At 41.1% G+C, this 15,184-nt stretch overlaps 1 protein-coding gene across 13 annotated transcripts in view; it reads right to left on the reverse strand.

Annotated features, from left to right (window-relative positions):
- GNG2 (G protein subunit gamma 2) overlaps positions 1–15,184 on the reverse strand; it is a 192,726-nt gene that overhangs the window by 17,425 nt on the left and 160,117 nt on the right. For all 13 annotated transcript variants that reach the window (XM_086321522.1, XM_086321521.1, XM_086321525.1 and 10 more), the window contains one exon: positions 2,606–2,719. In XM_086321522.1, the coding sequence (XP_086177648.1) occupies positions 2,606–2,692 (87 nt within the window). In that variant the 5' untranslated portion in view covers positions 2,693–2,719. Of the gene's footprint in view, positions 1–2,605; positions 2,720–15,184 lie in introns of those variants that run through there.

Genomic DNA, 15,184 nt, shown 5'->3' on the forward strand with positions numbered 1-15,184 from the left:
GGGAATTAAGAATGGTTCAATATGGCATGGGGGTGAGGGGAAGGGAACAAAGCTGAAAAGAGGGGCAGGGGCCAGAAGGACCTTACACACACTCTGCTGAAGAATTTGAATTTCAAGTTCCAGGTGATAGGAGTCATGAAAAGATGTTCAACAGGAGAGGAACCTAATGAGCTTTTCTTGCAGCAGTGGTCTTTGGCAGCCACATGGAGGGTAAGTGATGGTGGGGATGGACTGGGGTCAAGAAGGGATTGCAGAGGTCAGCAATCCCTCCCTTGCAGCTAAATGCACTGTGTAGTCAGTAACTCAGGTGAGAGGTGATGATGGTCTGACCTACGGCTGAAAAGGTCTGTTTCTGCCCTGTTCCTCCCACTGTCAGTTTCTCATACCACCTACACCATCACATCCTGCTTCAGGACGTGGGCCTGGGGATGCTGAGTTGTACCAGAAAATGCCAACCATACTGGGGCTTGGCAAACACTTTCATCTTCACTGGGCCACCCCAAAAGGCAAAGTGGCATTTTCCAGAGGCCCACACACAGAACATCTCCCAGCAGAAAAAAAAAAAAAAAAAGAGCTGAATGACTCTTTTTGGTGCCACAGTCTTTGCATGACCTCACTCCTCCCAGCAGGTACTATGCCCACCTGCCACATTGTACTTTTTTAAGAAAGGAAATAAAAAAGAACAGGTAAAGGGGAAAATGGAGAAGAGGAAGGTAGTGAAGGTGCAAAATAGATGTTAAGGACCCTTTATCACATTATAAATAAAGAAAAATTAAAGCAATTGCAAGAAAGAAGCTGTTTACATTTTGTGGCTCATTACCAGGATTCAAATTGTATAAAGGAGATTAAGGATAGATGCGATGGTTATTTGCTCAGCTTACCTACAGAGGAAAAATAAGCTCTCCCTTCAGACTCTAGCACAGACCTGATGGGAGTAAAAAGGAGCAAACCTCTTCCCATGGGACCATGGTTTTCTACCTTAGCTATACATTAAAACTAACTGATAATGTAAATAAAAAGTTACTGTTGTCTGAATCATAGATTCTAATTTAACTGGTCTACACTGTGGTCTTAGAAATGGTTCTTTTTATTGAATTCCCTGGGTGATTTGAATGTATAGGTGGGCTGAGAATCATTCCTGTAGACCAGGGTTCAGCAAAGTTTTTCTCTAAAAGGCCAGAGAGTAAAAGTTTTAGGCTTTCTGAGCCAAGTGTCATCTGTTGCAACTATTCTACCCTGCTGTTGTAGCATCAAAGGAGCCACAGACAAGATGTAAATGAGTGTATGGGGCTGTGTGCTAATAAAGCTTTATTGACAAAAACAGACAGTGGGCTGGATTTGGCTCATGAGCCATAATTTATTGACCCTTGCTCTAGAAGCACATTCCAAAGGAGGGCTGGATTGTTCAGGTTCCTAAGGCAGGTATGGACAAATCTTCCAGTTTAAAAAAGGCATTTGGAAAACTGTTCTAATTTTAATAAAATGAAATACACTGCTGAGTTCCATGTCATAAAATGCTCAGGTCTTCTGAGGAAGTGAAGCTTTGATGGTTGGCAAAAAGTTACTACCTGTGGTAGCTATCTATGTGGGTTAATTTACATTGAAAATCTGCCAACAAAAGGTTTCTATTTAAACATGTTAGGTCCAACTTAAGGCAAAGCTATCAGGTTAGATCTGGGGAGTGAGAGAAAGAAACAAGTAGATTACTATCTTTTATGAAACCTTTATGCTGTCTGACTTCTCAGGGAGACCATGTGTGGTTTTTGTGTTCTGAAGGAAAAAATCCAAGAGTATAAAAGAGAAAAAAAGTAAAAATAAAAATGGTGGATAGAAGGGCTAGACCTGAAGATAAACACTAAAAATTAGAACATACATCAGGATAGAAAAAATTAAACCCAAGTGAGAAGGACTTCTTTACAAGGTCAGAGAAGTGAACTGGTCGATTGCTATGTTTTGGGGCTTCTCCAAATCCTTTGGCTAGAATTCAGCCATAAGCCTATGTTCTGCTTTAAAGTTTACTCAGCAAACTAGCTTTAATTTATACTATCATTTTATTCTGGAAAATTCCAGAGAGGGCCAAGGCACATTAGAAAATGAACTTTTGCCAAACTATTAAGTTTCTCTCCCACCATCTTTGTTTTTTTTTTTTTAATACATTTATTTATTTATTTATTTATTTTTGGCTGTGCTAGGTCTTCCTTGCTACACGGGCTTTTCTCTGATTGCAGCGAATGGGCCTACTCTCTGTGGTGTGAGCCTCTCATCGTGGTGGCTTCACTTCCTACAGAGCACAGGCTCTAGGGCACATGGGCTTCAGCAAGCTGAAGCACGTGGGCTCAGTAGTTATGGCTCCTGGGTTCTGGAGTGCAGTAGTTGTGGCACACGGGCTTAGCTGCTCTGTGGCATGTGGGATCTTCCCAGACCAGGGATCAAACTGGTGTCTCCTGCATTGGCAGGCAGATTCTTTACCACTGAGCCACCAGGGAAGCCCTCTCCCACCATCTTTGGTTTCATCACTCTCCATAGAAGAGTAGTCAAATGACACCTGGCTACAAGTTATACTCCTGACAAGGCCAGCTGAGCCTGTGTGTGACGCCATGCTCACCTTTATCCTATCGATGTTGGCTTCCATCTTCAGCTGTTCTACCAGTTTCCTGGCTTGTGCTATGCTGGCGGTGTTGTTGCTGGCCATTGGAATGCTGGGTAGGTTTCAGACACACTAGGAAAGAAAACAAGGAGGAAAAATACATCAGAGAAATCACCAGCTGCCAAATGTGTGGGTTCACCATAACTGGGAGATCCCAAAAGAATGAGTGCAGTCAGGCCAGGCTTCTCCAGCCATCTACATCCCTAACCCAGCACTGTGTCTGACAGGCAGGCAGACCAGAGAGATGAGGATTGTTTTTCCTTCTCCCTATTTCTCCCCCTTCCATTCTTTCTTCAGGGGGAATCATTAAATCAGCTAAGACGAACTGCCACATGAAGAAAGCAAGTTATCAAATTTATGAAATTTATTACAGAAGGGGACAACAGAGGATGAGATGGTTGGATGGCATCACCGACTCAATGGACATGAGTTTGAGTAAGCTTCCAGAGTTGGTGATGGACAGGGAAGCCTGGCATGCTGTAGTCCATGGGGTCGCAAAGAGTCTGACATGACTGAGCGACTGAACTGAACTGAATTTATGAAATAAGTTTATGAAATAAATTCAAAGTGGTAAGGGTGACAGTATGCATAATTATTGTTGTCATTTATTGGGCACTGCTATTGTTAGATACTGGAGAAGGAAATGGCACCCCACTCCAGTACTGTTGCCTGGAGAATCCCATGGATGGAGGAGCCTGGTGGGCTACAGTCCACAGGGTCGCAAAGAGTCCGACACGACTGAGCGAATCCTTAGTATTGTTAGATATTGCTTTAGAGAGTGGAGTTCTGTACCTATGTAGATTGTGAGGTGGGTTCTTTGTCTCTGGCTCTGCCAGACCTCTTTCCATCCTTGCCCCCCACCCCCTTCAAATCCTATCCCAATTTCATTTCTTTTCTAATTATTTCTTGACCCCTCCCATCTCACTTTATTCTTGCCGTTCACCTCAGAAAGTATCCTATTCTATTTTCAGTGCCCACTTCCCCCAGATTGTGATCAGGTCTTCCTTCACGTCAAGGTGCCATATGCTATTTCTGGACTGTCTTGTAAATTTGCCCTTTAGGTCACTGAAGCAATGTCTGAGAGCTGCAATTTAACTAGAGTGCATGACCCCATAAATGAGAAGCATTAAACACTGCTTTAGTCAATACCAGTTGAGTCTTGTTCGGAAGATATTATATTAAAAACCATGACTTCCACTAGCTTTGGGGAATATCTTTATCTAGGGATAAAGTAGGCTCAGGCTACAATTTCAAAAAGGAAAGAAGACACATAGAAAACCTGTAGAAAGAAAAATAAGCCATAATAAATTCAGTACATAGGTTTTTACATATTCATGAAAATCAGGAAACAATTTTTATTTAATTACCAAAAAAGCAAAAGTCTACAAATTATTTTCTTTGGTTTTTATTTCTTGATATCTAGTTCTTCAAGACAACAGAAATAATTAGACAGAACTCTCTGTGGACAAAGAGGTCCCTGCATAGAGACTGTTATTTTATAAAGAATACTGCAAATGCCAACCCAACAGCACACAGTATAAATTGGAAGATAGTTAACTGTTTCAGGGGCTTCTCTAGTGGCTCAGATGGTAAAGAGCCTGCCTGCAATGCAGGAGACCTGGGTTTGATCCCTGGGTCAGGAAGATCCCCTGGAGAAGGGAATGGCAACCCACTCTAGTATTCTTGCCTGGAGAATTCCATGGACAGAGGAGCCTGGTGGGCTACAGTCCATGGGGTCCCAAAGAGCTGAACATGACTGAGTGACTAACACTTTTAACTGTTCTCTCAATTTATTTTCAAAGGGCTTTGAGACAATAAAATGGGAAGGAAGGCTGAAAGAATTTTGAAGCGGAGGATTTCTGAACTCTAGGTTCAAATGCTTGAAGATCAAGGGAGCGATATTGCATATAAAAACAAACAAACAAAAGGGAGGCTTTAACAACAACAATGATTTCATCAGTATGGTTAGGGATGGAATCATTTAAATATAATTTAACCCACAGGTAAATTATATGCCCCAAATCAAACAAACAACTTACAGCCTCGTAAAACTTCACAGGGCCAATCAAAAGAAAGTGAAAGTCGCTCTGTCGTGTCCGACTCTTTGTGATCCCATGGACTATACAGTTCATGGAATTCTCCAGGCCAGAATCCTGGAGTGAGTAGCCTTTCCCTTCTCCAGGGAATCTTCCCAACCCAGGGATCAAACTCACTCATCTAGTAGCATAGCATAACTCTTCCATTCACCCAAAGATGGAAGGAGCCACGATCTACAGGACCATGGAAACCGCTCTGGGAAGTTAATATTTCCTCCAGATTAGAATTTATCACACTAGGGTACAGACTATCACAGAATTTCCAAATCCTCATTGGACCTGAGGGAGCTATGAGACTGGTCAGCTATGATGCTGGCTTTCAGTCTAAACCAGATCACACAGTAACTTGTGGCAGATCCCACAAGTCTCTGGAAGTCTCTGGTATTGGAAGAGCTTGCTTCCAATACCATTTTTCCTTGTCTTCATCAGTGATAACAATTTTTTTTTTTTCTTTTTAACAAAGACCACAAGAACCCTGAATTTTAGTTAGGTATATTTTGCTGAAAAATACACTCCCAGGTTCCCTTGCAGCTTGATATGGTTATTTGACTATGTTACGGCCACTGAGACATAGCAGAAGTGTCCCTGAAGGAAAGGGAGGTGCTCTGTGCCTCCCCTTCCTCTTGCTGCTGGCCTAGAAGGTAGTCATGTTCAGTACAGGGTTCTACCTTGAACAAAAGGCCTAACACTCCAGGATGAGCAGGAAGGGATGGTCCTTACTGATACTGTAGAGCCACCATGTCAGCTGTGAACTGGCTGCCATCTGCGTGAACAGAAATAAGCACCTATCTTGTTTACACCACTATTATTAAGGGTTTCTCTGCTGTTAGCTGACAAATCTGCCATTAACTGATTAAATGATCCATTATTTTCATTTGAGTATCCAGGAAAAGTCTATGTCCTAATGCCTGTTTATGTTCCCTGGAAAAGGCATAGCTGTCCTTAGGAGGCTGAGATGGAAAGCGTGTGAGTTTTCTATTGCTGCTGTAACATATTACTGTAAATTTAGTATTACTAGCTTAAAGAATATAAATTTATTATCTTACAGTTCTGGAAGTTAGAAGTCTGAAATAGGTCCCACTAACCTAAAATCAAGATATTGGCAGATATTCCTTCTGGAGGTCTAAGGGAAAATGTTTCCTTTCCTTTTCTAGCTTCTAAAGATTGCTGACATTCCTTGGCTCTTGGCTTTTTTCTTCATTTTCAAAACCAACAAAAGTGAGTTGACTCCTTTTGACTCTTTATCAGTCCGAGTTCTTCTGTAGTCACCTGGCTTTTTGATTCTCCTCTGCCTCCTTCTTCCACTTTTAAGAACCATTGTAACCACACTGGATCTACTCTGATAATACAGGATAATCTCCTTATCGTTAGGTCAGCTGATTAGCAACCTTAATTCCATTTGAACCTCAAATCCCCTTTGACATGTAACACAACAATCTGCAGGTTCCAGGTATGGGGACACAGACATTTTGGGGGGCCTTTATTCTATCTACCATGGAAGGAGACCTTTGTGCAGGTAGAGAAGTAAAGTGGGAAGGTGGAGTGTTGAGATAGGAAAAGAAGAGGGATGAGACAGGACACAAGTCTAGAAATGCAGGGGAAAGAATACATAAAACCTAAATGGTCTTGAAACCATTTACCTCAGATTGGGACTTGAACCCATGTGCCAGGATTTGAATCTAGCCAAAACCTAGTTTGGGACTCAAACCCACATGGCCAGGACTCAAATCCAGCTAAAACCCTGCTTGGGATTTGAACTCATGATCTTTTAATTAGAACACACTTACCTGATGTCTGAACTTACTGAGGCTCAGGTTGTTTATGTCTCAGAGCATAAGGAATTCAGTGAGAGGCAAAGTGACAGGCAAGAAGTAGATTTACTAATATAGGGTGCTTGTAAGAAATGCCGATGGGCAGGCAAGGGAGCTCTGAGTGGGTTACAATTTATAATGAAAAAGGGTCTTTCCCCCTTTTTCAAGTAGACATAGATGCAGACATAAGGCATACATCACTAGCTCCTCCTTCATATTAGGCAGGAAAGTGCCTGACCCTATGAGGTCAGGGGCTTCCCAGGGGGTGCCAACGGTAAAGAACCCACCTGCCAATGCAGGCAGGAGACATAAGAGATGCAGGTTCCATCCCTGGGTCAGGAAGATCCCCCTGGATGAGGGCACGTCAACCCACTTCAGTATTCTTGGCTGGAGAATCCCATGGACAGAGGAACTGGGCAGGCTACAGTTCTGCTGCTGCTAAGTCACTTCAGTCATGTCTGCTTCAGTACATAGGGTTGCAAAGAATTACACGACTGAAGCAACTGAGCACACATGCACTATGAGGTCTAGAACTGTGGTATGCAGGAAGGGTGGTAACATTTTTCTTCCATCCAATGGCCTGGGGCATATATTGTGGTTTTGCTCATGGTTTTATACTTAAGCAAGCATGCTTCATTGAACAATGTTCCAGTAGGTTTCTCAAGCGATCATTCACTTACAGTGGCCTCCTAAAGTTTCCTAGGTTTCCTTCTCTATCTATAGTCTCCTACCAGGACTTCTACAACTACCTGTATAACGATGCTATTCTATCCCTATCAGTCTTAAGAAAAAAAAGGAGACAAAGGGTTTGGTTTGTGCTTTTAGTTTTAGAAAGATCCTGTATATTTTTGTTTTACCATATGACCCCCCCAAAATCTAGAGCCACTTTTAGAATCACTTAGTGTATTTTCTTTTTTACCTTCAGCTGCTTTCCCACAAAAGCAATGAAGAAATCCCCCTCGCAAAAACTGAAAGAACTAGAGAGTCCTAGACCAGTGTTCCAAAGAAGTATGTAATATTGAGATTTATAAGAAATATATTTGGTCTTTGATCTGTTCTTGGCTCAGAGCTCCTAAAACCCTTGTAATCTCCTATGGTAATAGGAATAAAGGTCTTTTGTTATGTTAATGAGGTGACTTTCGGAAAGCTCTTAAGCAACCTGGGTATGGGGGGGGGAGGGGGCGGAGGCTGTTTGCTAGGAGAACCAACCATGTAATTAGAGGGTTGGAACGTTCAGTACCTACCCCCCTCCCACCCCAACTTTCTGGAGGGGAGAAAGGTTGGAGGTAGAACCAATAGCCAGTGGCCAATGATTTAATTAATTGTGACTGTATAAAGGAGGCTCCATAAAGACTCAAAAGGACACAGTGTGAGAGCTTCCTGGTTGATGAATTCGTGATGATCCTGGAAGAGCGGTCTACCTAGAGAGGGTACTGGAGCTCTGCACACTGTCCCCACATCTTGCCCTTTCATCTGGCTGTTTCTGAGTTACATTCTTTTATAATTAACTGGTAACCTAGTGTATAAAATGTTTCTCTGAGTTATGTAATAGTAAATTAGTCAAATCCAAGTACTTTGTATTTTCAAATATTTTGTTAAAGATTTTTGCATCAGTCTTCATGAGATTATTGCTCTCTTCAGCTTTGCTTTTCTTTTTCTTTATTCCTTCTTTCTTTCTCCCGCTCTCTCTCCTTTTTTATCCTCCTACCTCTCCTTAGCTTTGGTGTCAGGATAATGTTGCTGCTGCTGCTAAGTCGCTTCATTCTTGTCTGACTCTGTGCGACCCCATAGACGGCAGCCGACCAGGCTCCCCCGTCCCTGGGATTCTCCAGGCAAGAACACTGGAGTGGGTTGCCATTTCCTTCTCCAATGCATGAAAGTGAAAAGTGAACGTGAAGTCGCTCAGTTGCGTCCAACTCTTAGTGACCCCGAGGACTGCAGCTTACCAGGCTCCTCCGTCCATGGGATTTTCCAGGCAAGAGTACTGGAGTCAGGATAATGCTTGCCTCTTAAAATGAACTGGGAAGAGTTACATCCTCTTCTATTTTCTGGAGGGTATTATGTAATACTGCTGCTGCTAAGTTGCTTCAGTCGTGTCTGACTCCGTGTGACCCCATAGACGGCAGCCCTCCATCCCTGGGATTCTCCAGGCAATAACATTGGAGTGGGTTGCCATTTCCTTTTTCCAATGCTAGTGTATGCCAAATATTTTGATAGAAACCATTGATGATATCATCTTGTATCACCAAAACCAAGGAGGAGGTCATGGGAAACTCTGATTTATAGCCAGGTAGGGGTAGTGGGGAGAAGGCAGTCTTGTGGGATTCAACCTTTAACCTATGGAACCAGATGCTGTCCCTGGGCAGACAGTGTGAGAATTAAAGAATTAAGTTAAATTGCAGGACAGTCAACTGCATGAGAGGATTGCTGTTTGGTGTGAAGGGTACCTGCATGTCAACATACAGTTCAGATCTCAATTGCAAGCCCAGGTTGTACTTCTGACTGACTGGCTATAATTTTTTTGAGTATATACCTAGTTTACATCCAGTAGAGTTGTCGGATCATTGGGTAAGCTTATTTTAATTCTTTGAGGGACAGCAATACTGTTTTCCACAACAGCAGTGCCATTTTACATTATCACTAAAAGTACATAAGGGTTCCAGTTTCTCCTCATCCTCATAAACACTTTATTATCTTTTTTTTTTTTTTGAAAGTAGACATCTTAATAGTGTGAGGTAGTATCTCATGCAGTTTGATTTGCATTTCAATGATTAGTGATGTTGAGCACCTTTTCATGTGTTCATTGGCCATTTGGGTATCTTTTTTGGAAAAATGTCTATTCAAGCCTTTTGCCCATTTTATAATAAAGTCAGGTTTGCTACTATTGAACTTTAAGAGTTTTCTATATATTCTGGATATTAACCTCTAATCAGACATATGGTTTGGAAATAGTGTACTGTGATGCGTAAAAGTTTTTAATTTTTGTGAAGTCCAATTTTTCTATTTTTTCTTTTGTTGCCTATGTCTTTGATGTTACAGCCAGGAAATCACTGCCAACTCCATTGCTGTGAAGGTTATGCTCCATTTTGTTTTGAAGGAGAGAAGAATATACTAACCTCAAAATATATCACGATGGTATATTGATGATATTGAATTAAAGTTATTTAAGAAAACAGTCATGAAAGAAGAACACTTTCACTCTCTTTATCCCCTTGAAACCAAGAAATAAGTCTCCCATATGAAAGTACCCACCCTCTACCAGAAGGTAGAAGTTATCCTCATTGCCAGAGATGGGGAATTCAGGGCCAAGAGGGCTGTATCAACAAACCTTGTAACCTCTTCCTTAATTTGCTACCCCAAACCTGAACTCTGTTGTCTAGTCAATTCTTCACAAACATATTGTTTCCCTGGCTAAAAGGTATAAAAGCTGCCGCTTTGGTCACTTCTTTGAGTCTCATATCTTTATGGGCTGTTGTACGTACAAAATCAAATTTGGTTTTCTCCTGTTAATCTTATGTCAATTTAATTATTAGAGTAATCAAAGAAGTAAGAATGGAAGAAGGGGAAAGTGTTCATCCTCTACAGCTTAGGTGCCCAAAATGGGGCTTTCCCCTGGCTGGACACTGTTCACCTTTGGGCTGCTGCAGTGGAGAGATCCTGGGACCTCTGGCAAGTGCTGGCAGAAGGAAAGAATTCTTACCCAATCAGTCTCCCAGATCTCAGCTTGCAACATGTGGTAGAAGTGAGAATGGTTAAGAGTTCTTTTCTTTTTCTAAATTCAGATTAGTAGGAGAAAATATTTGTATGAGTTAGTTTTTTAGGTAGAGCAACTTGTAAAGATTTGTTATGAGTATGCTTGCTATCTATTGATTCCTTTTCTTCTAGAGATGGTGATTGCTTTCCTTTTCCTCCAACTTTTGTGTCATTTCCCATAAGGAGAAATATCATAGGGTAGAATGCAGGCGTAAGTTCTGTAAGCCTGTTGTTTGAGCTGCCTTCACACCCTGGTAAGTTCATGGTTTTTATCAGACTGGCATCTATTTAGACAAACTTTGCTCTGGGCTCTCTAATGTAAGAGACTAAAGTTTTCCTTTCATCTTGTTCTGTATCCTGAGAGCATGACTCTGTGACCATTAAGAATATTCTCTGGTTTCTGCTAGCCAGGGGGTGCAAATAATAGCTTGCATATGGTGGCCAGTTGAATAGACTGAATTCCAAGGCACGAAGTCACAAGCATTGTGCTCTTTGTCCAACCGTTTCAGCTTTCAGGGGAGTTTGTCATAAAGGGTCCTTGTCCATAAGGGGTCTTTGTCATCTCAGCCTTCGTTGTCTAGTTAGTGCTGGAGAAGTCTCATTCTATTAGTGCCTGCCTGGTGTTGCAGATTAGTAGGTCTGTGACTAGAGCAGCCTTGTGTTCTTGTCAGAGATTAGAGTCACTCTTTGCAATACACTGTTCTTACTGCCTGGGACAACAAAGGTCTTTGCTTTCTTAGGCTAAATCTGGGAATAAATTTTCTGGATCTTCTGAGGGCTGTATCTTTTGCACTTTCCTTTGGGATGCCTCTTGCATCCATGGTTAAATCATATAAAGGCTTCTTGGTTTGAGTCACTATTGTGATTAATATAAGTTCCTACTCATCAATGATCAGACAAAGGATCCTTTGAACTGGCCATGTTTGAAAAAAAGAGTTTTTTATGGAGGTTCTCACCCATAATAACATCTTACTGGTACCTATGGAAAGACCAAATTAAAAAGAGAACACAATGGAACACAATGGCCATAGCCTTAGCGACTCTCTTAGCAAGATGAAAGAACAGACATTAGACTTAGAACAAAAATTAAAGACCACATCCAACATAAATTCCCCTTCATCTCCTCAGCAACTTCTCTTAGTTCCCCAACTTCTCCATATTCCCCAGAAAATTCCTTAAATACCCAGCCACCTGTTTGAACCTCCCTTTCTCTAAAAGATTTATAGGGAACACTCTGATCTCTAGGTCTCAAATATATAGGTTACTCTTGTAAATGATGAAAGCTAAGAAGTAAATTTAACAGAAGCACCCAGGACGGAGAATAAGGTTCTCTTTGCTATCCCTTACAGCTCCTTGCCTTCTGGGACTCTATCATCAGCCTCTGCCAGCTTCGGGTCTTTTCATACAATGTCCTTTGCCCTTTGCAGATGTATTGTGGACACCCCTACTCCTACCCCATGGACACCACAAAGAATTCATATCCTCTAGAGATCTTTCAAATTATAAAACCCTTTTATCTCCACCTTCAGAAGATCCTACCAAATTTAAAGAGGTATTAAAAAGATTAGTGGCCATTTACAACACTTTTTACAGAGGAAAACAGATGACCAGAATTTCTCCCAGGCCCTCCTATTAAATGGTCAGGAAATGGATCAGCTGGAGGCTGATGTTTAGCAAATGTATCAATATTATGTCTTTTTATATATTATGTGCAAAGGTACACTTAGAAAAAGGAGAACATCCAAAGGCCTTTGTAACATGCTTTGCACAGACTTTTCAAAGGCATACTGCATTAAGCCCTGAAGATCCAGAATATAGAAATCTTTCAATTTCCTCCTTAATAGGAAATTTTCTCCTAAATTTAACAAGGCAAATTCAAAAGTCCTGGATGGATAGTCAACCTCTAAGCACTGTGATAGAAGCAGCTACCTAATTCTTTAAAGATAGCTTGCAGGAATTCAGGAGAAAAAAGGAATTACAGTCAACAATACTTGATTTATCTGCTTGAATCTTTAGAAAAACAAAAGCATAACTTTGAAAGCAACTCAAAGTCCCCTTAGACCTTTTCCCGTTTGCCTTCAGGTGTTTGCAGATATTATTAAAAAAAAAATCAGGACACTGGAAGTACAATTGCCCTGACTTAAGGGAAAGAAGAAAAAAAATTAAACAGCAATTATCCTGGACTTCTGATAATAAATATACACCAAAATTCCTAGGAGAAAACTTACATTCTTTCCCTGTTCCTTGAAGATGTAAATCTTATTATGTATTTATAATGAAAATACCTCAGAAGGTAAATAAAACACTGCTCACAACTGCCTAAGACACAAGATAAAAAGGGGGTGGGGAGGTTTTTAAAAATATAAACTGCTCTAAAACTCACTTGCCTAAATCAAGTCCACAGTGTTCAAAAGACTGTCAAGGACGATCTTGTCAAGGACAAACACAAACTTAAAAGTCTTTTGCACAAACATTAGTAGAAAGTTTTAGCCATTTGAGAGAGTAACCTTAACGTGTTCTGTTTGGCAGAGATATAATTTGAATTCAACTGTTATTTATAAACTAGTGACCCAGATGATCACGATGGTGTGATCACTCACCTAGAGCCAGACATCCTGGAATGTGAAGTCAAGTGGGCCTTAGAAAGCATCACTACGAACAAAGCTAGTGGAGGTGATGGAATTTCAGGTGAGCTATTTCAAATCCTGAAAGATGATGCTGTGAAAGTGCTGCACTCAATATACCAGCAAATTTGGAAAACTCAGCAGTGGCCACAGGACTGGAAAAGGTCAGTTTTCATTCTAATCCCAAAGAAAGGCAATGCCAAAGAATATTCAAACTACCGCACAATTGCACTCATCTCACACGCTAGCAAAGTGATGCTCAAAATTCTCCAAGCCAGGCTTCAGCAATATGTGAACCATGAACTTCCAGATGTTCAAGCTGGTTTTAGAAAAGGCAGAAGAACCAGAGATCAAATTGACAACATCCTCTGGGGCATTGAAAAAGCAAGAGAGTTCCAGAAAAACATCAATTTCTGCTTTATTGACTATGCCAAAGCCTTTGACTGTGTGGATCACAATAAACTCTGGAAAATTCTGAAAGAGATGGGAATACCAGACTACCTGACTTGCCTCTTGAGAAACCTATATGCAGGTCAGGAAGCAACAGTTCGAACTGGACATGGAACAACAGACTGGTTCCAAATAGGAAAAGGAGTACGTCAAGGCTGTATATTGTTACCCTGCTTATTTAACTTCTATGCAGAGTACGTAATGAGAAACGCTGGGCTGGAAGAAGCACAAGCTGGAATCAGATTGCTGGGAGAAATATCAATAACCTCAGATATGCAGATGACACCACCCTTATGGCAGAAAGTGAAGAGGAACTAAAAAGTCTCTTGATGAAAGTGAAAGAGGAGAGTGAAAAAGTTGGCTTAAAACTCAACATTCAGAAAACTAAGATCATGGCATCTGGTCCCATCACTTCATGGCAAATAGATGGGAAAACAGTGAAAACAGTGTCCGACTTTATTTTTGGGGGCTCCAAAATCACTGCAGATGGTGATTGCAGCCATGAAATTAAAAGATGCTTACTCCTTGGAAGGAAAGTTATGACTAACCTAGACAGCATATTCAAAAGCAGAGACATCACTTTGCCAACAAAGGTCCGTCTAGTCAAGGCTATAGTTTTTCCAGTGGTCATGTTTGGATGTGAGAGTTGGACTGTGAAGAAGGCTGAGTGCCGAAGAATTGATGCTTTTGTACTGTGGTGTTGGAGAAGCCTCTTGAGAGTCCCTTGGACTGCACGGAGATCCAACCAGTCCATCCTAAAGGAGATTAGTCCTGGGTGTTCATTGGAAGGACTGATGCTGAAGCTGAAACTCCAATACTTGGGCCACCTCATGCGAAGAGTTGACTCACTGGAAAAGACCCTGATGCTGGGAGGGACTGGGAGCAGGAGGAGAAGGGGACGACAGAGGTTGAGATGGCCGGATGGCATCACCGACTTGATGGACATGAGTTTGGGTAAACTCTGGGAGTTGGTGATGGACAGGGAGGCCTGGTGTGCTGCAATTCATGGGGTTGCAAAGAGTCGGACACCACTGAGTGACTGGACTGAACTGAACTGAACTGAGTTGTTATTGTACCTGATTCACGGCTCAAGTTTTAGAACAAAAACTATAAAGTCTCTGCAATCTGTCTGCATGTTTACCTATGTCTATAAAAATACGTTATGTATATGTGACATTTCCTACCTCTGCACAGTATTAACAAAATCAGTTTCCAAGTGAGCTGTTATTTTACTGGCTTACACTTTAGCTCTTATGAATTAAGCATCCCTAAAACTCAGAAATATAGAAACCAACTCAAATGTTTTTCAAGTGCATGTGATGTGGGATAATCTCTGCTAAGTAAACACTAGTTTAAGTTTGTTGGTTTAATTAAAATAGACATGTCTTCAGAGTTATCAGCATTAAGTATAATGAAGACATGCAACTTTTATTCTACCTGGGTTTGCGTGTGTTAGTCGCTCAGTCACGTCCAACTCTTGTGACTCGATGGACTGCAGCCCACCAGGCTCCTCTGTACCTGGGTTTACTAGCCAAGTAAGCTCATGATATCCCTGCTGAAAAATTTGTAAACAATAAAAATAACTTAAAATGATGGCTGGCTGTTTTGCTGTTTATGAACTTTTCATGAGTGATCTAGATATGACTGTTGGGAACAACTGAATTCAATAAATGTAAAGTAGGATAAAAATTTTTAAGTGAACTTTTCAATAATAATTATGTTTTAAGATGTCATCTTCAATAGTTTCCCAAATGTCTTTGGTAACTTACATTCTTAGAGTTTTGCTCAGTTAAATTAAATGAT

Source organism: Bos grunniens, chromosome 10 (assembly GCF_055505025.1).
Source record: "Bos grunniens cultivar Pamir isolate PY7600 chromosome 10, Bosgru_T2T1.0, whole genome shotgun sequence".
In the NCBI taxonomy this organism is placed as follows: domain Eukaryota; kingdom Metazoa; phylum Chordata; class Mammalia; order Artiodactyla; family Bovidae; genus Bos; species Bos grunniens.